The 24438-nt window shown below is 48.7% G+C and overlaps 1 protein-coding gene across 1 annotated transcript; it reads right to left on the reverse strand.

The window, feature by feature from the left end:
• Nucleotides 1-16235: 16235 nt before the first annotated feature.
• On the reverse strand, nt 16236-21437 carry ZBTB2 (zinc finger and BTB domain containing 2). Its single transcript, XM_032185762.1, has 2 exons — nt 20972-21437; nt 16236-19133 (listed from the first exon to the last, which is right to left on the reverse strand). Exons 1-2 carry the CDS (start codon nt 21256-21258, stop codon nt 17771-17773), a joined length of 1650 nt encoding a protein of 549 aa, XP_032041653.1. The 5' UTR covers nt 21259-21437; the 3' UTR covers nt 16236-17770.
• Between the last annotated feature and the right edge of the window lie 3001 nt (nt 21438-24438).

Genomic DNA, 24438 nt, shown 5'->3' on the forward strand with positions numbered 1-24438 from the left:
CCAGGTGTGAAACCCACCAGGATGAGTCAACAGGGAAACTCCCCAGAAAACTGCCAGCTGAAACTGATAAGGGATCTATGGGATGCAGGAGGAAGAACACTTGGGGACTGTATAAAACTGACTACAGGATCTTTGAAGGGGGATATGGGAATGGGTTAAGAATTAGGGAGTGTTTAGAGGGCAGAACAAAGGTGAGGAAGGAAATAATTGAGGCAGATTGGAGAGGAACAGCTGTAGGATAAAGAGGGAAGAAAGGGCTGATTGAATGTAAGGGTGGCTGATCAGCAACTTGTCAGACTGAGCCCTGTGCTTGATCAGCACAGTCAGTCCCCTACCCTGTGTAAATCTGATTCCTTACTGCCTCCTGTGTGGCTGTGATCTCTGCATGTGCAGGTACGAACACCACAGGGCAGGAGCAGAGGTCTGCGTGCCAGCAGCTGGGTGAGCCACGACCTCGGGGCTCCTGGTGCTGCTGCCAGTGGCTGGAGCAGGGCAGGGGGCTGCTGCTGGACAGGCTGAGGGCCCAAAGCCCACAGCAGGAGCAACCCATGTGTTGTGGGGGCCATATTGCAATGGCGGACTCCAATCCTAAACAAGGGGAGAGAAGGAGCAGGATCAGGCCACCTGAGTGCTGTGGGTGTGCATCCGGGTGCTGGTAAAGACAGAGCTTTCTCTCTGTGTTAACCTCTGTGCCTGGACATTTATGTATTTGTGTGTGTATGCACACTGGCAGGATGTGCTCAAGCTCTGTCTCCACATGGGACCTGGGGATGTGGAGCTGCATCAGCCTCCCACCCGCCACTGGGACAGGTAGTGCTGGGGCTGAGAGTGGCCTCCCCTTAGCCTTGTACTTTCCTTGCATAGCTGGAACACAGTGTGTAGGGAACATTCAGCATTTCCCCCCAGTAAATCATTTCTGCTGCCCAGCTGTTGGCTCGTGTCTGTCTCCTGGCAGCTCTGCTGACAGTGAGGGCAGAACCCCCCGGAGGCTCACTGCCCCTTCCCCACCTGGCCTCACCCGAGGCCAGGCTGTCCTGTGGATGCTGTTTGTGGTGGCCTGGCAGCACCTCCTGCCTCCAGCACCTCTTTCTGCAGGAACTGGGTGCTCAGGAAAAGGAAAAGCTTCTCCTTCAGGAAAGGCCGCTCCCCTCCTGAGTGCTGGCTTTACTGCCCTTATTCCAGCTGTTCCAAGAGGGGGGCAGTAAGGATCCATTCTGCCCACTTGGGCTGGCCAGTGCGGCCTCTGGGCGTGGAGGTGCCACTACAGAAAGGCTCTGTGGGACACCAGGAGCCTGCCTCTGCCATGGGCTGCTGGACAGCGAGCCAGGAGGCCCGGGTGGCTGCACTGGTGTGACTGCACCATCTAGTGCTGTCCTTTGCATGCTTGCAGCCGGTCCTTCTGCCGGCAGGAGGCTCGGCTGGTTTCTCACAGGTCGACACTGTACCCGTGGTGGTTTTACCCAGCTGGGCAGCTGAGCTCCACCACAACTGCTCTCCCACTGCCCCTCCTCAAAGGGAAAGTGGGAGAAGATACTATGGAAAGGACTTAAGGGTTGAGATAAGGACAGGGAGATCACTTAACAATTATCATCACAGGCAAAACAGACTCAGAGTAGGGAGGTTAATGCAATTTATTGCCTATTACTAACAAGCCAGAGCAGTGAGAGACTAAAAGCAAATTAAAACCACCTTCCCCCCGTCCACCTTCTTCTACATCCTCCCTGCAAGCTGCACAAGGGAACAGGGAATGGGGGCTGCGGTCAGTCCCTGAGGCTTCATCTCTGCTGCGTCCTTCCCCAACTGAGCCTGTGGGGGCTGCCCACAGGCAGCAGCTCTCCAAGCACTGCTCCCACACGGCTCTGTACCACGGGGTCCATCCCCCAGGAGCAAACTGCTCCAGCATGTGTCCCCCTCGGGTGGGCGGCAGCTCCCCCCAGACCCCCTGCTCCTCTCCACGGGCTGCAGCTCCGGCCCAGGGCCTGCTCCTGCGGGGGCTCTCCATGGGCCGCAGCCTCCTCCAGGCCACATCCACCTGCTCCACCGGGGGCTCCTCCACCCATGGGGGGGCTGCAACGTGGAGATCTGCTCCATGTGGGACCCATGGGCTGCAGGGGGACAGCCTGCTCCACCAGGGGCCTCTGCACAGGCAGCAGGGGAACTGCTGCTGCGTGCCTGGAGCACCTCCTGCCCTCCTGCTGCACTCACCTGGGGGGCTGCAGGGCTGCTGCTCACTCCTCTCTCCCAGCTGCTTTTGTGCAGCAGTTTTTTTTTTTTTTTTTTTTTTTTTTTTTTTTTCCATTTCTTAAATCTGCTCTCACAGAGGTGCAAACAACATCACGTACTGGCTCAGCTCTGGACAGTGGTGGGTCCCTTATGGAGAAGGCTGGAGCTGGCCCTTATCTGACACAGGGCAGCTTCTGGCCTTGTCTCACAAAGGCCACCTCTGCAGTGCCCATCTACTAAAACCTTGCCACATAAGCCCAATACAACACCTCCAGTGCACCTAGAACTGTATCTGAGGCATCATTGCCACAGAAATCAGGCCCCGGACTCTTGCAATGCTATTGCTAACATGGAAACCCAACCAGAAGCCAACATTCAAAGCTGCCCAGGCAGGAATGAGGCTGGAATGGGCTCCCCGGAGCAGAGTGACTTCTGCAGCCCCAGTTAAAGGGGTCCTCTTGGCTGTTTCTGCAGGAGACCTCCTGTTTCATAAATAACCCAAAAGCTGGAGAAATTGATGTTGCAAAGCAGCTACTTCAAGCCACTGTCTGCTGTTACATGAGCTTTCATCCAGCTTGGAAAGTCATTAAAGAGGAAAAAGAATTACAGTGCTAGCTTGCATTGGTGATGTGTGCATAAGATGCACATGTAGAATAACAAACTACTTCAGTAGTTTCTAGCAGAAAAATCCAGATTCAGCTCTAGATTATGAGCTGTGCTCAGTACCAGTGTGAATCAAGTCAGGAATAAATAAGGCAGTGGTGGAAATAAATGTCTGTGGCTGTTCCCGCAGCTCCTGTCAGGTGTTGCCCTAGCACACAGCTCCTGCTAAGGCCTGGTGCTGGCTGGTAGCAGCCCTGTTTGTCTCAGTAAGAGCAGCACGTGCACGGGGTACCAAGGGCAGAAGAGGACAAGGTCTGCAGTCATTGCACCTTTACAAGAGTAACTCCTTGATAGTTTCTGATCAAAGCCTTCTGAAGTGGATCCATCAGCTGCTAGGCTCATGTGCTCAGAGTGTCACAGGGGATGCCTGCAGTGTGATGGAAAAGGAAAGATGAGCATTCTCACTCCCAGCTAGGCAACTGTTTTGTTCATAAGTGCATGAGTTAGTGACTTTGTGAGTTAATGAGAGGGTGAATTAATGAAGCAACTATTTAGAGAATTAAGAAGTTGGACTAATCTATCAAAAGGGGATTGTACCCTTGCTAATGAGCTCATGAAAGAAAGCTTGATTCACAGAGTATGTTGCTCTGTGAATGTGAGAGACCCAAATGAACCGTGACATTTTATCAGTGTCAGAAGTTGGATCTCTCTCTGACACGTCTGTTGGCAGGGACGAGCTGCTTCACCATGCCAACTGAGGCAATTGGTTAAGTGTGTGTGTGTCATGGTGACAAATGAAAAACTGAATAACGAGTGTCAACAACCGGGAGATAAATTTGGGAAAGAGGGACTGTGAAAATCTAACTGAGATGTATCTTCGGCAGAAAGCTGTTGCAAGGATGCTAACAAAATTTGGCATGAGTTTTAAGATAGGCTTCTGGTAATTTAAAGAAGGGAAGAGGGAAAGATGCTATGTGTTGGCTACTAGGCCGTTGTTTAAGAGCAGCGACAGACGAGATGAAGGGAGAGATTGCATGAATGAAAGAGGAAAATGAGGAAAAGGAAAATGGAAGGAGTAACTGGGAAGTAAAGTACAGACAGTTAGAAATGCAAAATGAATTTCTAGAATCAAAACTTCAGCCCCAGATAATTGCAGAACCCAAAGGGCACAGTAGGAGATTGCTGGAAGCCACTATGTTAGACCCACTTAAAGTCTGTTGGATATTTGGGATTTATTGGACCCTGGTCCCCTGTCCTCAGGGGGAGATGATAGCAGGGATGATCTTCCTACCCCCGTCCCTCTACCAGTAATAAAGACAGGACAACAGAGCACTCCCATGAGCGTGTGCCTGCTTCAACCTGTAATAACTACTAGACACCAGCCTTATTGCCTGGCTGCTGTGGCAGTCAGACTGAAAATCCCCTGTTTTAGCTGAATTGGAGGAAGGAGCCCCCATTTTCCCAGGTGCCAGACAAACATCCCCCACCCCTACCCCCCTGGCAGAGCCAAGTCTCTGGGCAGTTATTAGTGAGCAGGGACACCTCAGTCCCATAGGAAAAGGAGTGGAGGAAGCACTGGATTCATTAGCCTTAGCCAGGTTTAAGTGATGATACCTTCCAAGGGAGTTCCCAGAATATGTGATATATACTAGTATATACCACAAATGACAAAAGAACAGGGGGAACCTCAGCTAACATAATGGAAAGGAGGCCTGTCTCTATGTGGAAGTGAAAAGCAAAATGGGGAAATAGAGGAGCACCCCCCAGTCAATACTGGGTGTAAGTGGTTATGGAAAATGTGTTTAGATAAAGAACTCTCCCTGAGTCAGTTAAATGGGCTGACAACCACTCTTTTATGTCAATTGGCCAAGTTTTTCTTATCAGCTCTCCATGATAGTCCTCTGGGATCTGTACCCAGGGATGGTGGTGACACTGTAATTAAAAATGTAATGACTGAGTCAGGGGATGTTGGGGATGCGAGCTCAGGGGTGTTGATATCTACCTGCGCTGCCCCTAGACCACAGATATGCAGGCAACCAGGGCTGGGGCTTAACCTGGTGGCAGTCAGAGCAGCTGCTACTTGCCCTGCTGAGGATCCAAGTACCAAGATGATGGTGGCAGCTAAAGCCCACTACTTTACAACAACCCTTATCGACACAGGAGCCCAAATGTAGGTGGTAGATAAGGACACTGAGCAAGGACAGGCTCCAGTTAGCAAACAATTTGTTTCTATTGTGGGCACCCGTGGGGAAAGTCACGGGCAAGGACTCAGGTATACATTTACTCGTGTACCCAAGGCTCAGCACACGGTCAGTCCTCCCACTCTGCTGACTGCGTTGTTCTGCAGAGCTGGAAGCATTAAATTGCCACAAGAGGTCACTGTGGGGCAATGCATCAGTGATGCCTCCAGAGCCGGCCGCCTGGCGGAACCTGCGGACACTTGTCTGAACACATGCCCACTTTGCTGGGGTAGAGACCGAAAGAAAAGAAACCCGGACCCAGGCAGGAATTGATCTGCTGTGGAGTCAGACGGACAGCGGGGAGAAGAACAAGAGTTATGTGCTGTGCTGGGGACTTCAGGATCTGAAGGCACCTATTCCAGGGTGTAGTGTGATAGCCTAGCCACTCTGTAACCTACTATAGTAAAACAGCCTAGGAATGGACCCCACGACATGATGAGGGCCCCAAAACTTTTAAAGAAACATGTAAATGTGTGCCAGCCACTGGGGCTCATCCACCCTAAGCAGCCCCTCTCACTGTACATTCAGCTGGGAGAGAGAGGGGATCCTGGAGAGGACAAAGGCAACAGGGGCCAGCCCCTAACACTGCTTTCCAAAGCATGGCAGATTGCTCAGCACAATTATTCATCTTTTAAAAGGTGTTATTAACAGCTTACAAAGGGCTGGTAGCAAATGAACCTATGACCCAAGCAAGTAGATGTAAAAGTGCATGTGCTACTACTATCTATTCTTAAGTTTATTCTTGCTGGCAAATCACTGCCTTTAGGTGTAGCATGAGCTTTCTGAAGTGGATCCACCAGCAGCAGAGCTGCTGAGGCTCTCATGCTTCCCACAGAGACACAAGGGATGCCTGCAGTGTGACAGAGGAAGAAGGACAAGCACTCTCACCCCCAAGCAAATGTTTTGCTTGTAAGCTCACGAATTCACAACTTTGTGAGTTAATGAATGTTTGAATTAATGAAGAAATGAGTTAGAAAATTGATAAATTAGACTAGTCCATTGAAAGGGGATAAAGCCCTTGTTTGATTTTTTGTATAAAGAACACAGGAGTTTTGGTTTCTTCCCCTTCCCATTGCCTACTACTGATCATCTTATATATGCCACAGCCCCCTTATTTTCTGAGGATGGACAATTATCCCTACAGTACCAGACAGGCAGAATTCAAATTAAACACATTGCTGCGCTGTCGTCTCAAGGTCACTTCTGACGGGGCGAGACACAGAGCATCATTCTCCAAAACAAACTCAGTAATGTCTGGGTTTGTCACTGTCTCTCAAGAGAAGCAGGCTATGGAGACAGAGACATGTTTCAGCACAGCTGGTCAGCAGATATACTCTCTGTGCTTCTTTTTAGGCTGAATGAAATGCTCTTTCAGGAACTGCTTCCAAGAAGTACAGCAGAATTTACAGGGAGCCAACACAGAAACTCACCCTGGTTTTGTGTTGGAGATCAGCTTTGGAGTTTTCCTTCACAGAAGCTGTCTTACATCCCAGTCCTCAGACACAGTTTGCTCTGCTGAATCACTGGTGTAAAAAAACATGAATTTTCAGGTGGCACAGAAAACAAGACACAACATTGCTCAAACTTCTGCCTTTCAGAGCTGCATCTAGGAGGAGGACACAGCTCTGCAGGTCTCCTTCAATGATCTGTGCCACCACAGGTCATCAGAGGAGCAGTGGGAGGAGCAGTACTGAAGGAGGAGCTGGCAGCATCTATGCATAATCTGGTTGGGATGTAAAGGTTCCCATGAGAGTGATGGCTGGAAGCTTGTCCCTTGTGGTCCCTGGAGGGTGGCCCCTGCTGCGCCTGAAGACTCGCAGCCTCCAAGCACATTCAGTGTGCTGGGAGCAGGCAAGAGGCTGGGAGCTGTTTCAGATGAAGCACCCGTGTACGCTGAGCCTGAATCCTGCAGCAACACTGGAAGAATCGAGTGATAAAGTGGGTGACTCCTGCTGCAGGGTACAGACACCCCCAGCTTTCCACCTCACCGGATATCTAGGGACGGCTGGAGCCTGCATGGGGGTCATGGTGGGGTGTTGTGAAGAGACTGCTGAGGCTTGTCTGACCCTTGGACAATTACCCTGTTGATTACACATGTGTTTGAGGAGGCGGAGCTCTACTAGAAAATGTCATCCTGATGACATTTCAATGGAAATAGCAAATTTTTGAATTCAGGATTGGGAACAAAAGATTTCAGAAATTCATTCATAGAATTCCTTGGAAATGGACCCAGCAGAATTAAAGAAAAAATAAATTGGGCAGATTATGGATATCCTAGATCAATGTACAGGCCAACAAACACACACAAACAGAAGAACATCCTCTGTCAGTGGAAAATGGGAAAATAGACATTGGAGGATGATATTTGCCATGAAGGCAGTTGTGGCAGTCCACAAAGTTGGAACTCAGTGGCTCCTGAGGCCTTGAATGTAAGTAGCATTTTAAGAAACAATATCTTTCTCCTTCCAGAGTAATCTTTGGGTCCCTACAAGTCTTGTCTCCTTAGCTGTTACTTTATTCTAGTGAAAAGGAGGTTAGAGGCAGTGCTGCTCACCAGTTTAATCATCGGGCCATTTTTTTTCTTCCTTCTCCTTACTGCCTCTCTTTACCACTCAACTCCTTGTTTCTTTCATGTACCACTACCCCTTGCTTTAACAGTGTCTCCCTTTATCTTGGCCTCCAGCCTGTAGTTTAAGGCAGTTATTGTGAGAGGTAAAGCATATAATTTCCAGTTTTCTTAACTATAGGTATTTTACCTTTGAGGGTTTAAGGGATTTGATCTGCACTATACTTCCCCTCTAGTAAAGCTTTTTGAAAATTCAAGAGGACATGAGTATTGCTTTCCATGATAAACATGGAGTGCCTCATGCCCAAAGCTGTTTGCATTTCAGTGAAATCTGTATCAGAAAAGATGATAGGCACTGTCTCTCCCCAAGCTATTTACTACACTTGCTTAAGTCAGGGGACCTTCCTTATCTCCATCTCTGAGAACTGTTTGGGAAAATAAGATGTTCTTGGGAGGGTAAGATGTTGTTAACAAAGCCTTTTTCTGTTAGATGTGCAAAGTATCCATGTGGTATTTGAAGCAATGCTGGCTCTAGAGAACAACTGGCAAGGCTGTGGCAGAGCCAGCAGCTTTATCCATGCGGCTTAATTCAGGGATGCTAACACTCGTTCTTTTGAAGACTTCACCTTTTTTGTCATTGTTATTAAAAAGCAATGCCTTTACTGATGAGTAAGATGCATGTGTGTTCCACGTGAATGTGGTGCAAAGGCACCACTGCCCTGAGATACCAGCAGACCTCACAGGGGGGCAGGAAGGAGTCCCCCTCCTCCTTCACCCTTTTCTTTTGGGGAGACAGGGACAGAAACAGGGGCATCTCCTGCACATGCTCTTGGGTGAAAGGGAAAATAAAGCTGACATTTGGAGAGAATAAATGGAGAAAGACATGTAGAGAAACATGTTCAGTTTAGTTCTGCAATACTTGAACTATGTGTTTGGTGTCACTCCAGCTGAACAAGCAGCGTCCTGTGCCCACACTCCCCACCACAGTCCTTACACAGTCCTTGAGCCACCCCCTTCCTTCAGCAGCCCCTTTGCAGGTTTGTCTATGTTTCCCTCCCAGTCCTAGCCCTAATCCTAACCCTACACCTTGGTTACAAGTTGAGCCTTCTCTGAAACCCTCAGCCCTCATTAAAGATGAAAAAGTCTTGGGGAGGGCAGGCTGTGGCCCCTCAGCCACATTTAGATGATTTTTTCTGGATTGTGGCTTTTCTGCATCAAAACTGCAGCCTAAGAGAGTACTGGGCTTGAGGCCTGCTTGGCAGGTCATTGGTTTCTGGCTGCAGTGCAAGTCTTTGCCACAAATGCCCCTGTCAGCTGAAGAGGCAGTGTCATTCCTGGACCTAAGCGTCTCCTGAGCAGGTGTTTGACTTGCTCTGGTTACTCCCTGGAGCCTCTCATGGGTTTCTGAGTAGCCAGAGCAACTTGTTTGTGTAATCTTAACACGTTTCCTCTTGCAGGCTGATACCAAGAAATGCCTCCCTGCTGATCCCTTCAGACACTGAAGGATTTTGCCACTCAGCTGGCAAGTTTTAAAAGCAAACTGAGGAACTGCCTTCTTATATACAGCTTGCAAGCTGGTGCTTTTGCAAAATTGTCTGCTTCATTTCAACCAGAGCAATCCATAGCCCTCAATGCTATCCTGGAGACAGCTTAATGCCTTGAGTGTCACGCGTGCAAATGACCTCTCTCCCTTACGTTGAGCAGCAGAGATGTCAATGCTAAGTGTCAGTGGTATTGTATCCCTATTTCTTGGTCCTCAGAGCCACATTTAATCGTGTTCCTTGGCAGCAGGAGGAAATAAATGTGCTCGTTTCTCATTTCAGTATCACCACGGAGGTGTGGCACTGCAAGTTAGTGCCACTAGCAGCAGTCACACGCCAGAGCAAATAAATCCACCTGGCAGCAGCAGCTGCACTTGTCTTCTCTCACTGCGCAAATGCTCAGCGCCTGTAAGCACTCTGGAGGAGACCACCATCAGGGCATGGCCAGATTTGGATTAAGCCACCATGTCCTACTCTCTTTCACCAGTATGAGAAGGAGGAAAATGTTTCACGTGACGCTGCCACAGTAGGTGACTTTCTCACGGGTTTTAGCCCTTCTGTATTAGGGACTTGTGCTGCGACACAAATACAGGTCTTGAGGACTTCTGATTCCTGTGTGACAACTTCCTTTGGGAGCAGAAAACAACTCCTTTAGGAAGCTTTCTAGCAAGAGGATCCATCTTTCACAATTTTTGAAGGGGAAAAAAAGTATATATCAACTCCATCAACTCCAAATCCCTAGTATGCTCTTCTCTTTAAGACACACCTGGTGCTTAGGGACATGGGTTAGTGGGTGACATTGGTGGTAGGGGGATGGTTGGGCCAGATGATCTTGGAGGTCTTCTCCAACCTTAATGATTCTCTGATTTTATTATTATTATTTTTCTATAAATATACAAATCCTATGCTAAGAGATCTCTGACCCTCAAGCCAATGAGAACTGAAGGTGGTGCTCCCATTCCCTGGGGCAAGAACACTGCATTCAACATCACCTCCTGTTCTCTGGCTGGCAGGGTCGAGAAGAAAGCACCAGCCCTCAGAGAAGCACTGTCTCTGGAGTGCCACTACCCTCAGTTGACACAGCAGGAGCCAGGCATTCTCAATTCAGGCTGAGAAAGACATTGAAAGGCACGAGCCCCTAGATCCATGCTTGTTCTAGGACTGGGGCATGGTCTGGCTGCATGGTGAAAACTGTTGTCATTGCCAGCTGCCCATATGACATATCAACCTTACAAAGTTATCACAGAAACCTCTACAACGTCAAAAAATACCTATAAATGTAAAATACCTCACTGTTACATATATGCCTTGTATGTTCCTATTGTCTTAAAAGGAAACAGAGTAAAAATACAAACAAACAAACAAAAGCAAAACCTAACAGCACTTACCCAAAAGAGAAGAAACCAAACCAAACCAAACCAAACTGAACCAAAAAAACAGGAAAGGTGGTGTCCTTAGATGCATGGTCACAGTTTTGCAGTGTAGGTGACTGCTTCCTGAGTGCCTAACTGCTTAGTCATCTTTCAGGCTCTCCCCTTGAGATCTGAGTTGCTGTTTCAACATACTTCTGCTCCCCGTTCTCCATCGCATGTCTCTGTGCACAGATGAAAGGCAGCATAGCTCTCTAGTCTCTTCTGACTCCTGCAGCTGATTTTTGCTTTCATTTTGCTTGCGGCAGATGGAGATCAGAAAGGAAAAGCGATACTGCAGCCAGTCTCTCTGAGACACACCCTTGCCAGCTGAGATTCCCCGGGGCAGCCACACTCGGCCCTTAAAACCCCTCCAGCCAGCTGCTGGCAATGACCTGTGGGGGAGTTGACTCCCTGTCCTGGTCAGCCATACAGACATCATACTTATGGCTTCTTGTTTGAGGCAGGATCCCAGCGCCTGCACTACTCAGGAGACAGGTGAGCCTGTGTTTCCCTCCAAAAAAATCTGTCATGAAAGGCCTCAGATTTGGGTCTTGTTGGAGATGCAGAAGGGGTTGGCTTTGCAGGCTTTGCCCAGCTCTACGGCTGCTGCTGGAAGGATTTTTGAGCAGAGACAGAACCACTCTGAATCAGAGGAGAGCGGTGTTCAGCCTAAGACTGCAGATCTCCAGGGTACAGAACACAAACTACATAAAAACTTCCAAAAACAAGGGGATGCTGCCTTTGAGCCAACACAGCACGCAAAGCCCACCCAAGTAGGCCCCACCAAGTAGGAGAAAGCCCACCCACCAGAGACATACCTGATCTTCTGGAAGGAGCACAGGCGGGTCATCTGCTCCTTGTGGAAGAGGAGGAAATACCAAGTGAAGAACAGGAGCTCCAGCAATGAGCCAGAGTGAAACACGCTACCTTAGCAGCCCAGCAACAAGTTGTGCAGATGTAGAAAACAAAGCAAGAGACATGTTGTTGATTTCTGAGTGTGGTGGTTTTACTGTGCTAGGCAGCTAAACACCACAAACACTCTCTCACTCCCCCTCCTTAGATGAGGAGGGGAAGAAGTAAAGTAAAGAACAACTCACGGGTTGAGATAAGGATAATTTAATTAAAGGAAAAAAAAATATTAAGGAAAGATTATTATTAACTAAACAATTAGCACCAGCTTAGCTCAAGTCCTTGTTGCACTTGCCCGGTTCCTTGCAAAGTTGACCTCTTGTTGATCCTGCAGCGTCTTCCTCCAACATATAACTTAGATTACAGATTAGTTTTCTCTCAGGGTTGCATCTCCTTGAGGCATGCACTTGATATCCCCATTCTCTTGCATGACCTACCAGGTATACCCCGGTCCTTGGGCGAAGACAATCCCATGAGTGGGTTTGCCTTTTCCCGAGGCATGAGCAATCCACACTGCCTTCCCCATCCACTTTCCTACATGCACTATGGGGACTTTAGCTCCTTTCACCGTGTGTAGGGGTTTTGCTTTAGCAGGACCAGCACGGATGTCAGACCCCCATTGCACCAAAGGAAGGACAAAATCATCACACAGGCACAGGATGAGCCATGGGACAGATGTGGGAGTGCTGCCTGCAGCACCAGCAGCGGGGGCAAACACCCCTGTGGGATAGGGAGCCCAGAGCTCACCCTGATGGCCTGGTGCCCAGGTGGTATCAGGGGGCTTGGGATGGGGAAGGTGAACAGGAGGCAAAGCGGAGGTGAGCGGCTGGCCTTTTCCTTTGCAACCCTGCAGCTACCTACCCTACCGCTACAGAAAGGCTCTGTGGGACAGCAGGAGCCTGCCTCTGCCATGGGCTGCCAGACAGCGAGCCAGGAGGCCCGGGTGGCTGCACTGGTGTGACTGCACCATCTAGTGCTGTCCTTTGCAGGGTCACAGCGGGTCCTTCTGCCGGCAGGAGGCTCAGCTGGTTTCTCACAGACACTGATTACACCTCAAGTGCACCTAGCACATAGATTGCTAGCACATAGTTGTCCCAGAAGGGATACAGGAGGTGGCTGCACTGTGGTGGAGAAGGAGGGATGAGTATTCTTGCCCTCAGACAGGCAACTATTTTACTCATAAATGTGTGAGTTAGTGACTTTGTGAGCTAATGAGTGGGTGAATTAATGAAACAGCAATCTAGAGAATTAATAAATTGGACAAGTCTTTTGAAAGGAGATTGAGACTTTGCCAATGAGCTCATGAGATGGAGCTTGATTCACAGAGTGTGTTGCTCTGTGAATTTGGGAGGCCCAAATGAATTGTGACAATCCACAAAACAATTCTCTGATAAAACTGGAGTCACGTGATAAAGTAGTAACAAAATGGAAAATGCTTTAACCACGTGATTAGCAGATTAAGGTACAGGACTGAAGGAAACATTGGATTTATCAGGAAGCTTCTTTAGAAAACTTGGGGAGTGCTTTGAAGCCAGGCCTGCTGCAGTCAGCAATTTGTGGCTCCCTCCCCAGGCACTCCGGGGCAGAGGGCTGCCTCCTCCATGCCCCGCAGAGCCATGCAGCAGCCGGGCACTTGAGTTAATTCGCGTTTGTGGCTCAGTTTCTCTCTTCTCCAAGTAGATTTCCTAAGGTCCCAGGAAAGCACAGTCTTTGGCTAATGCAGTAAACATGATGTGAATACGAGGAAGTCCTACTCGCAGCTTCTTTGGCATAAGCGCTACAGCAGTGCTACTGCGAGGAGTGGCAGCAAGCCCTTGACAGCTGAGCACAGAGCACGCTGAGTTCTGCATCCTGGCGAATGCGGTCTGTCGCAAAGCATAGCTGCTCAGCAGTGAGGCTGCACCGCAGAGGAAGTGAGTTCTGTGGTTTTGGCCAAGTTCCACTAAGCCATGCCCCTTTCCATGGCAGGCTTGTCAGAAGCCCATGTTTAAGGACAACAAATTTTCACAGATCATCTGGCAAATATACGTTAATGAAGTGAAAATACTCCTTGCTTCTTTCCACATTTTGTTCTGGTCTTGTTACAACTGAGATTTCATTATCCAGTGGCAAAAGGCATCCTTACAAACAGAAGTAAATGAACAAAGCAACAACCATAGAAATGGAAATTTCTGCCTCAGGTGGGACAACATCTGGGCTATTTAAACAAACCACTTTTATCCCCACTGGTAGCGTATCACCTAGATTTCATTACAAAAGTATGATGCTGTAACTAACTAGGAGTGTAATATTTACAGTGTTGAAGTACAAATGCTAAATGGATTTTTTTTTTTTCTTTAGTACCTAAATACTTCTAATCATGCATAGCCATGAAGTATCTTGCTGCATGGAAACATTTGTTGCCTTGTAGGAAGGAACGAATTACAGTCAATGAAAGAATCTAACTTACACCAAAATGAATCCTTCCTTATTTGTGTTTTCCTTTGAAGATTAAAAGGTGTGCAAAAACAACCAATTAAAAATACTTTAACTTGATGAATGGATCATGTTGGTCTTTGGTAGCTTGTGTTGAAGATAAACAAAGCAATATATTACTTTCCAAAAAGGCAAAGTACCTAAAAACATCTTCTAATAAATTCCCTCCCTGCAGAAACAGAACGATTTTAGCAGACCGGTGACTAAGAAGATATTTGGTACAAAGCTGACAAAAAGTGCTTTTTACAGATGGCTGTAATCTTCACTTTCAGAAGCAATAATCATCTCTCTATTGACCAAATAGATTTGTAGGTGCTTAGTACTTCGGAGGTCAAGGCAGAGGTATATGACATACCAGGGAAATTAATTTCCAAGTTACTCCTCTGGAAATATACTGGGGACTACGGTCCAGACTTGAATGATGACAGATTTTCATTCAGATTTTTCAGTAGTTTCTGCACAATTGTCTTTCTTTGTTAATTTGGTACAAAATTTGCAAGCGAGCAGACTGAGTAACGAGCAATGCAGTCATGAATTTGTGTCAAAAAATTAAAGATAAAACCTGAAGTCATCTCTAACTGTACTAATTCAGGCAGGATTTAACAGAGAAGCTGGGACAAAACTGCGATTATGCTGTAAATACCTAAATTCTTGTTTCAGCTGTTAATACCTTAAAAAGTATATATATGTTTTTAATCAAAACACGGTGATCCTGCCTTTTGTAATGTTCCTAACTCATGGGTAGAGGAACACTGCCCAAGCAGTGAGAAGCAAGGATTCAAACACCACTCTGGAGCACCACACAATAAGGAGCATTCGCAATAAACCATGCTAACAGCTGAACACATAGAAAAATAATCATCTCTTTATTGCATTTTTTTTTTCTCTTTACCAGACAGCGTTGTTTCTTAAGAACAGATAGTAACAGGTGAAAGCTGCTGAGCCTGCAGCTTCCCGTGGCTCGCAGCGGCAGGGCTGTCACTGCCAGCTTCTTGCCGTGGCGGCTCCCTGCCCCATGTCACCCTTCTTTTTGGCAGGGCCCCGGCTGGTGGGGACACTGCCTACACTGCCCTCCTCGCCCCACACACTGCCAGCAGCACCGCTGGTTTCGGTGCTCCTCCTCCCTGCTCATTTCTGCCCTTGCACAACCCACGAGCCATCTGAAACCCTCTGCAGAGCTCAAATGGGATTTGACAGAAAAAACTTTTTTTTTTTTTTTTGACTCATTATTTCCAGACCAGTTCATTGAGCCCTTTTGACGTGTAACCAAGCAAACGTCATGTTCTCCAAACGACAGAAAAAGAGAGGCAAGAGCAGCAATAAGGTAAGGATCGGGAGCTGATGGATGTCTCAAAAAATGGTGTGGCCGTGCATCTATTCCTGCTACAACTTGGTCCTGGGGGAGTTGAGCTAAACCCTTGTACTTTGCATAGGAGCTGACCTGGAGCTCTTGAAAGATCATCTGAATATGTAGTAACTCACAGCTGAGATGGCAACACTCAGCAGTAGTAGTCATTTTGGAAATGAACTTGTGACTATCCCCTAAACCACAGCTACCTCAAAACCCTGACCATATCCTCAATAAGGAAAGATTTATTCTTTTTTTTTTTTTCCTTTTTTTCTTTTTTTTTTTTTTTTCCCACTGCTCTGAGAGCATTTCAGAGTAAGTGAGACGAAATAAAAAACACATTTAAAGAAATTACATTGGTAGATAAAGATCCTAAAAGAAAGTTTTAAAATGGGCAACACTAAAATAATTCTGTAAGATGTTGTATTTTTACCTCAAAATACTTCTATACCTTGATGTAAAATCAACTGATTTTAGACCTATTAGGCCAATAGAAGACATAATAAACTCAACGCCACCTACAATAAACTTTACAATAATTGTCACATTATAATAATAAACTTGAAATATGAATAGGTAGGGACCCTTTTGTGCAAAATCCACTGTTTTAGGCTTTAGTAAGCTATTTGTTCATATGCATGGAGGAGGTATTAGTCTGATATGCAGAGTACATTGCTTGGCTTTTAAACTGATTCAGTAAGAATTCTTTCAGGAGGATCAAAAGAACCAACAACCTTTCACCTGCAACTCAATAAATCATATCCCATTTAATTCAGTTTTTATTCAATGAAATGATGTATAAAAACTTACAAATTTGAGAACTTAACTATACACAAAAAAGATGATATTCAGTTTAAATGTATACACAGAGAAGAGCTGTGGTTTGTGACTTGCCCTCTCCCACCCCTCCCCCCCGAACACCCAGTGTCTCCATTTACGATGGGGCACTTAATTCTGTCCTTCAAGCCTTCTGGCGGCCCAGTAATCGCTAGGCGGGCTTCCTCCTTGCTGTCAGTTTAGGTTTTGAGGCTACCAGCAAAAAATCCGGGCACTTTAATATAAAATAATAAGAATCAACAACTTGATTTTTAACACAAAGTTGCAGTGCTATCATCAGCAGTAACTAAAAACTACCGAATTCATCCTTTCAGTTTTTGCAGACTTTGTCTTGGCTTTGAAAATAAAGGGACTCTCAAAGAGCAGAATTTGCCAGTCAACACTACAGATTTGCTTTAAAACAACCATGATCCCCTGTTGCTAGAACGGCTCTGCACCACTTTTTCTTCATCTTAACTCATGCAATTAGACCAAATGAAACCACGGGCATTCCTTGCCTGAGTAAGGCAATAAATACAGTTTTTCCCTCTCATTTCATCCAGAATGACTTGAAACTATAGCTAACAACTCATGCACGTGCTGCACCGATGATGGTACTGTGCTCACCAGGATGTCACTTCTCCAGCTTCCTTTGCATCTTGGGTGACAACACTTACCTAACAGCTTCTGTTCTACAGGCGAATAAAAATGCACACAGCTGAGGACATTTTAGATTTGATTTAAAATAACCTGTGCAATAACAAGTTTTGTCAAACAACTAGAATACTTTCTGGGCTGAATCTGAGAGCAGACTGCCAGTTGCTTAAAAAGGATGTGTGCATTTATTTACCTGTATCAAATATACACACAAACACTTTCCATATATATATAAATCTTTATACATATACAGTACTTTTATATATATATATATAAAGATTGCCATCACATTATTATTTCAGCTACCCAAGTCAAAATTTGACTTAGTAACTTCTTTGCTTGAATCAATCATGCTACCTGAAACAGATACCCAAAGGCATACTTGAAGGAAAACGTAAGGCTAAAAGAAACCCAATACTCACAGCGATTTTTACCTCAATGAACAATTTTTGCATTCATTGAGCAAAAAGTCTGAGGGTTTCAAGTTATAATCTTAATCAACTTGCATGTGGAGTTCTAAAACGCATGGTGTTAAATTTGCCAGATTTTCTCAAAATGCCTTTTACCAGGGAAACTAATATATATACTCTTTGCTTACCAAACTGATACTCTGTTTCTCATTTACTTTCATCATCGTATCTAAATACACTTTTAAGCAATCTAAATTTTGTTTAAAATCTATTAAATTTGGATTAACTAATACTATCCACATAGTTAGCTGGATTATTTTCACATGTTCCTTTGTATTAAAATCAATTATGTTGCGGTTCGACGCGAGAGCTTTTTGTTTGTTTCGGTGGGAGAGGCAAAGTCCCATTTCCTAATGTGCCAGTACAGTTCTGGTTGCTGAAGACAATGGGTGGGAAGGAGGCTGGTGGAAAAGATGGCAGGGGTAAGTGAGGCAGCAGGGGGTGGGGAAGGGAGGGTTGATTTAATAAAAATGAGTAAAGAAACTTAAAAAATTGATACAGGTTTCACATTCAGTCTAACAACACTGCTTCCTGCTCCTTTTTGATGGAGGCTAACACTGAGTTTTCAGTCTCTGTGGCTTCTGTGTCCCCAGCACCTAGCAGAATGGAGCGATCTTCTTCTAGCGTAAAGACAGAGTTTTGATTTTGGCACGAATGTTTGACTACTTCATTGGGAGTTGAAAATGTTTTGTCACACAAGTTACATTTGTAGGGCTTGTTGGTCTGTACTAGCATGTTGTCCATTTGACTGCCTTCCTCAAAAGTACAGAGTTCCAGAGTCTGTTTGTCCACCATCGTGTACGTGTCCATGCTCTGGTTTAGGCACACGTGTCTGGCAGCCTGGTTAGCCCTACAAAAGCTTTTGTCACAAGTGCTGCACTTGAAGGGTTTGCCAGTGTGTATGTACATGTGCTCCCTCCAGTGGCTTTTCTGAATAAATTTGCGCCCACAGATGGAACACTCGTATTTCCGTCTTTTTACTTCCCTCTCTTGATCTGCCTGCTCCAAGTTGTCTATGTCTGCAATATCTGAGGGGGGCGGTGTCTCTGATTGCTGCTGCCCATCAATTATTGGAGAGTCTGAGATCTGCTGCAGCTCACTGTCACTAATCATCCCGGCTTCAGGCACTTCCATGGCATCTTTTTCAGCCGTGTTGTTACAGAGAGACAAAGAAATATTACTTTCTCCCTGCTGGCTCGACGTGAAGGGAACTCCTGTGTGGATCTGCAGGTGCTCTCGCAAACTACTGCGCAAGTTGAACCGTCGACCGCAGAGGTGGCAGGCATAGTATTTTGGGAAGCTCCCGTTCCTTTTCATAATGCTTGGCTTGACGTGTGCTATTGTGAGCGAAGAAGGCTGTTCATCCGAAGAAGATGCTTCCATGTTGGCCTCTTCTCCCGCAGGTGAATTATTACCGGCAGCGGATACCAATTCCGGGGATAAAGATGATGGCAAGGGGTCAGAAGTGGTCATATTTGTCCGGGTCACTTGTGGCATAGTTGTAGCTAACTGCGAGAGCTGCGAGCCTTCCGAAACCTGCTCTTGGGTCATCCGTGAAGTCTGTGGCCTTGGTTCTCGCCCGAGTTTGTCAGTTGCTGATGTAACTTTAGTGGGATGTCTTATCTGGTGATCTGCAATCTGAATGCCATATAATGAAGATGCTAATGGAAAAACTTGATCCGGGTGAGAAAAAGTTCCCTGACTTGCAAGGCTGGCCTCCTGAATGAGTGGATACGCATGCAGAAACTTTATTCCCTGTTCTAGTCGAACTGGGTCAATGAGTTGCGGTGCCATCTTCCCGGTGTACATCAGATGCAAGAGATAACTGAAGATATCTGGCTGTATGTCAGTCGCTTTCAAACGGACACATTCACTGAAAGGTGAAACAAAGTGATCAGTAACTGATAAGGGAAATGATGTTTTCAACCAGATCTAGATAAAGATTAAGCTGTCCCATCGCAATCTTCACCTTTCCAAATTGCTGTTGCGTGATAGACTTGATGTCACAGACATCAAAATATTTCATAAATTCTGAAGATATTTCCCCTCCCCCTTTTTTAATTGGATTCAAACATGTCTGCAGCCAAATTAAGACTTGCTAGCACAGGAGTATAAATTCACAGCCCTTTTTTGTCCGTTCTTAGCCCTGAGAACTCATCTGGCACTTACCTGTTTGGGTTCTACGTCCTACTAGTGTTTACAGTAACAGTTCTGCAAACGTGCGGTATCACCTCCTCTAAGCTGCACTATGACCCAGAAACATGCAGGACAGGGTGGGAATTCCCTGAGGATCTGGTGGAAAAGGTGTAGCCCGAGCACATCCAACCCGTGAAGGCCAGGCTCTTTATCAAGAGAACAGGAGCTTCTTTCCCTGAACAGGGAGGAAGGAAAGGTAGCACCAGTAGTATGCTTGGTCAGCACTAACAGTCCCTTGGTTAGAGTGTTCAATTAAGTGAGGCACATTGGTTGCGATGCCCTCTTCAGCCTAACGGGATTGAAACCAACAGCATCCTGAAGCTGGATCACGCTCTATGCATCCCCCATTAGGATGCTCTGGACTGAAACACCCCCCAGTCCTCCAGCTGGATCTCTGTGAAGGTGGAAAGGCGAGGTTCACAGAACAAGAAAGAAAATCAGGAATGTCTCAGTTAGGCCGCCTTGCAAAAGGAGAGGATCTGGGATTCTCATTGTTTTTCAGAGTTATTTGTAGCTCTCACATTAAGCAGACGTTAAATGAAAGACAAATCCAGAAGTGGACATGACTGCACTGTGGTCTGAATGCTCTGACCACAGTAGGCTACCAAGCTGAGGAGGAAATTATAACCAATTCTTCTTTTTCGTGAGGTGTACCCTTCTTGAGCTCCCTCTTACTGCTTCTGAACTCAGCTGTATTACTCAAAATAAACTGTGCAGTGACATCCTCCAGAGATGACCGTATGCTCCTGACGGAGCATCAAGACTGATACACCTGCTACAGTCCTGTCTCAGAAGTGCAAACGTACTTCTCTCCTTGATGTTTATTTACTTTTGGACAAAGACTATTAGCCAGAGCTGAGAGTTTTGCTCACTTAAACTTTTTGATACAGTTCAAATAATTGGGAAAAAGAGAATTCCTCAAAAATCTTTAAAACAGTCTCATAACTTATCTTGTTAATGCCTTCTCTGTTCAGCTCTCCCCTTCCCCCAAAAAAGACACAAACAAGCCAACAGAACAGCCCATCCTGACCCCAAAACCCAACGCAACCTTTATTTTCTATTTATTTATTATTTATCTGATTTAAAGAAAAACACAAAACATAATACCCTATTTTACACATCCATTTCTCAAAACCTCCTAGTAGATATTTATTGGGCTGCTTATAATGTTCTGGCAATGTCAAGAATACTGCCAAGACTGCGTAGAATATAGGGAGTGGAGGAAGAGAAGTGCAATGGTGAAGACAGGAGCCTTAAAATACTCAATTCCAGGCGTCCCATACTTTTTAAGGATGAAGAATATTCACTGAATTATAACATTAATGTTAATGAACTTCATCTTCCACTTTGACACTTTCAAACTGAGATTCTGGTCTGCACATATGATCAGATACCATTCACCAGGTCGCAGCAAGAAGCAAAAGGAACCTTTCAGTTTTCAAGATGTCGCTAGACCTCCCTACCACAGCTAACCGAACAACATTTGAACAGTCAAGTCAGCCTTCCCGTAGTTACCTGGTTTGGTGAACAAAGAGCATCTTGAAGTAGTTGGAGAAAGAAGCAAGGACCGACTTGTGTGCCTTGAAGTAGACATCCCCGATTGCAACCGTGCAGTCACACAGGAAACCAAACTCTCTCTGAGCATTTAGTTGCTGCAGCAGAATAAGTCCATGGTTGGCCAAATCCATTTTTTTACACTCTGAAAAGCAAACGACTTTCATGTAAAACTTAACAGTAGATACACAGGTGCCACAGTAGATCTCTCTGTGGTTATTTTCCTCTAATGTCTGTACGCCTTGCATTAATAACACCTCTTAACCCCAAACTACAACACCAATGACACCTCGCACGCAGGCAAGGACCGCTGCTTCACGACACGCAACACGATTCACAAAGGTGCAAGTGGTTTGCTCTCTCCTGGGAAATTCCTACTTTGTCCCACAAAGCAGGAACGCGGGGGGGTGACGTGTATGGCTCCATCCATCAGTGGGAACCCGTGCAACATCAGGCAAGCACCAGGGAAACGTGGCACCGACCTCAGCCAGCCTAAACCAGGGCTTGTGCAGCCTCACCCACCACATGCTCCTACAGAAGCATGCTCTCAAGGGTTCGAGGGCACCTCTGGAAGCAAGAATTGGCAACTTTGGGAAAAAAGTAGCCAGGGAAACACATTAGGAGGGTTGCGTATGGATGGACGGATGAATATATGGCCGCTACCATCAACAAGTGGGTATAAACTCAACCAACACAAGCGGAGCTGTGGGCAGAAGTGACAGCACGCAGTGACCAACGCAGTCCTGCCCACAGCCGGGTGAAACAGCACGGCGTGGGGCAACGCAAGCACCGGGCACGGGGCACATGCCCATGCTCTACAGATCCGGGGCACTGCGGATGCTCTACAAACAGAAAATAAAGAGGTGGTGGAAAATGGATCAAAACCAGCAGATGTACAGGGAGGTGTTTGTTTTTTTTTCATGAGTTTAAGGGGAAGTTACCAAGATTTTGGGTAAAGTACGAGCTGATTGTTTCCTTAGTGTGTTAGGAATGATTCTTTTTTTATTTTTTATTTTTAGGGAAGAGGACAAAGGTGTATTGCACACAGGGCAGCACGTTTCAAAGCATTTCTGCCTGCTGGAGGGCGACAGCAGGGCTCAGTGACCAATAATAAAATAACCAAACGATTATTTGCTCAGCTAACGCTCTTGATAGGAAAAATAATAATAATAATAAAAATCGGGCTCCGGCTCCCTTCGGCCCCCCCGCTCATGGGTGCCCGGCAGTTCTGTTTCACGATCTCGGTGCCGCCCGGAGGGGCTCCATGCGGGCCGTTGGCGGCCGTTGGGCCCGGCCCCGTCCCGCCGTTACAGGCGCGGCGCTGAGGGAGGGCAAATGGCCCCCGCGGCGCGCGCGCCTCGCCCGCTCCCTCCCGCTCCCGCCGTGCGCGCGCGCGCGTGGGCGTGGCCTGCGGGCCGCCCTCTCCCCCCCCCCCCCCCTTCCTCCCATCCCCGTGCCGCCCGCGCCCTGTGGCACCCAGCGGGCGGCGCGCTCCCATTGGCCGGCGGGGCGGAAGGCCGGGCGGCCGCGCGGCGCTCTCACTGGCTGAGCCCCGCCCCTCTCCCCCCACCTCCCCCCCCTCCCTCCCCTCCCCTCTCCTCCCCTCACCCCCCCTCCTCCCTCCCTCCCTCCCTCCCCTCCCTCTTCCCGCGCACGCCACGCGCACGGACGGACGGCGACGGCGCGAGACGCAGCGCGCGCGCGAGACGGGAGCCGCCGCTGCCGCCACCGCCGCTGGGGCCGGGCCCGCCCCTGCCGAGGAGCCGGAGACAGGCGGGGCCGCCCCCTCCCCCCCCCCACCTCCCTCCCCTCCCTCCCCTCCCCTCCCCCGCCCTTCCTTCCCCGCGCCGGATGCCGCCGGCCCGGGAGAGGAGGGGAGGGGGGGGGGGAGCCGCGAGGGCGGGCGCGTGCGAGCGGGCCCCAACCGGCCGGGCCCGGCCCTGCGGCGGGAGCCACCGGCGCCCCCCCCGCCCCCCGCACACCGCCCTCACCCACCCCGGGGCCGTGTCCCGGCTGGAGCCGCCCGGCCCGGTTCGTGAGGCGGCGGCAGGCGCGGCCCGTTCCCCCTCAGCGCCCCCCCGCCGCCTCCCTGCCCCGCTCTCTCCCCTCAGCCCCCCGCCGGTGCGGCGGGGCCGGGCCCCACGTGCTGGCGGCGCGGCGCGGCGCTCACCTGCGGGCGGCCGAGGCGCCGGGAGCCGCCGCCGTGGTCTCGGCGCCCGGCAGCGGCAGCAGCGGCGGCGGCGGCAACAACGGAGTCAGCGCGGCGGCGGCGGCGGCGGCGGCTTTTCCTGTCCGGTTACGTTAGGGTCACATGACCGAGAGCGGAGCACAGAGGCTGCAGCGAGGAGCCCCCGCCGGGGGGGAGGGGAGGCGGCGAGCGCTGTGGCGGCAGCACCAGCAGCACCAGCACCGCCACCGCCAGCAGCAGCAGCAGCAGCCGCCACCCAGCCCCCTCCCGCCCCGCCCTCCTCCCCGCCGGGACCGGCCCCGCCGCCGCCGCCGCCCGCCCCGGCTCCTCCGGGCCCCGGCGGCGGGGGTGGCGGGGAGGGAGCTCCGCCTGCGGGACGAGGAGGAGGAGGAGGAGAGGAGAGGAGGAGGAGGAGGAGGCCGCGCTCCCTCCCCGGTTCGAGTGGCGGCCGCAGGTGCGTCCCCGCCGCCTCACCGGGGCGCGCAGCGCCGGTGGGGGGCGCGCCCGGGGCTTGCACGGGGAGGGAGGGAGGAAACGATGCCGGAGGTGCGCGGCCAGCACCTGCCCGGAGCCCCCCGGGGTGGGCAGGCTGGCTGGAGGCTCCCCTCCTGCGCCTCGCTGCTGGGCTGGGCGCGGGTCTGCCGGGGAAGCTTGGCGGTGAGGAGCCCGGGGGAAGCAAGCAGCCAGCAGCGAGGTGTCGTGCAGCCTGGGTTCCTTCGGTAGGAGCGGCAGTGCCAAGGGTTTGAATGGGTCCGGGTCATTGTCACGGCTTAATTATTTATTTAACGCTCCTCAGCAATCTCTTTCTTGAATTAAGCCAGCTCGTGCGAGGCGCTTCCCTGACCCTGCTGGCAGGGCGCTAGCTGGAGCTGGGCTGATAGCTCTGCGATCGGTACATTCAGGTGTCCCGCGAGGGATGCACAAAGCGAAGCCCAAACCCTTCCAGTTTAGAGTCCTGGCGGCAACTGCATGGAGAATGGGCAGAGGAGTCCTGTATTTTGTCTGGTCTGTAAATCAACAGGCGACTGCAGTCATCTGAGTCTATTGTTATTTTTACAGGGTCTAAACCGAGCAAGGACTGGGAGAGCTTTACATGCGCCTGGCTCTGCTGTCTGCCACTGAAACTGGTGGAGGTCTTGATAGATACAGCTTGAGTGTGTTTGCAGCAGGTAGCTCATCAATATTTATTTATTTATCCTTGTTAAGCAGCACCCGAAAACTAACTAGCTAAGTCCTTAAA

The sequence above is a fragment of the Aythya fuligula genome, chromosome 3, assembly GCF_009819795.1.
Source record: "Aythya fuligula isolate bAytFul2 chromosome 3, bAytFul2.pri, whole genome shotgun sequence".
Taxonomy (NCBI): Eukaryota; Metazoa; Chordata; class Aves; order Anseriformes; family Anatidae; genus Aythya; species Aythya fuligula.

What these genes read in the sequence shown, in the direction of transcription:
- ZBTB2 (XM_032185762.1), bottom strand. Translation starts at nt 21,258, where the DNA reads ATGCAAGGCGTACAGACATTAGAGGAAAATAACCACAGAGAGATCTAC. An exon ending in CTCTTTGTTCACCAAACCAG is followed by an intron (nt 19,134 to 20,971) that starts GTAACTACGGGA and finishes TTCACCTTTCAG; the next exon opens with TGAATGTGTCCGTTTGAAAG.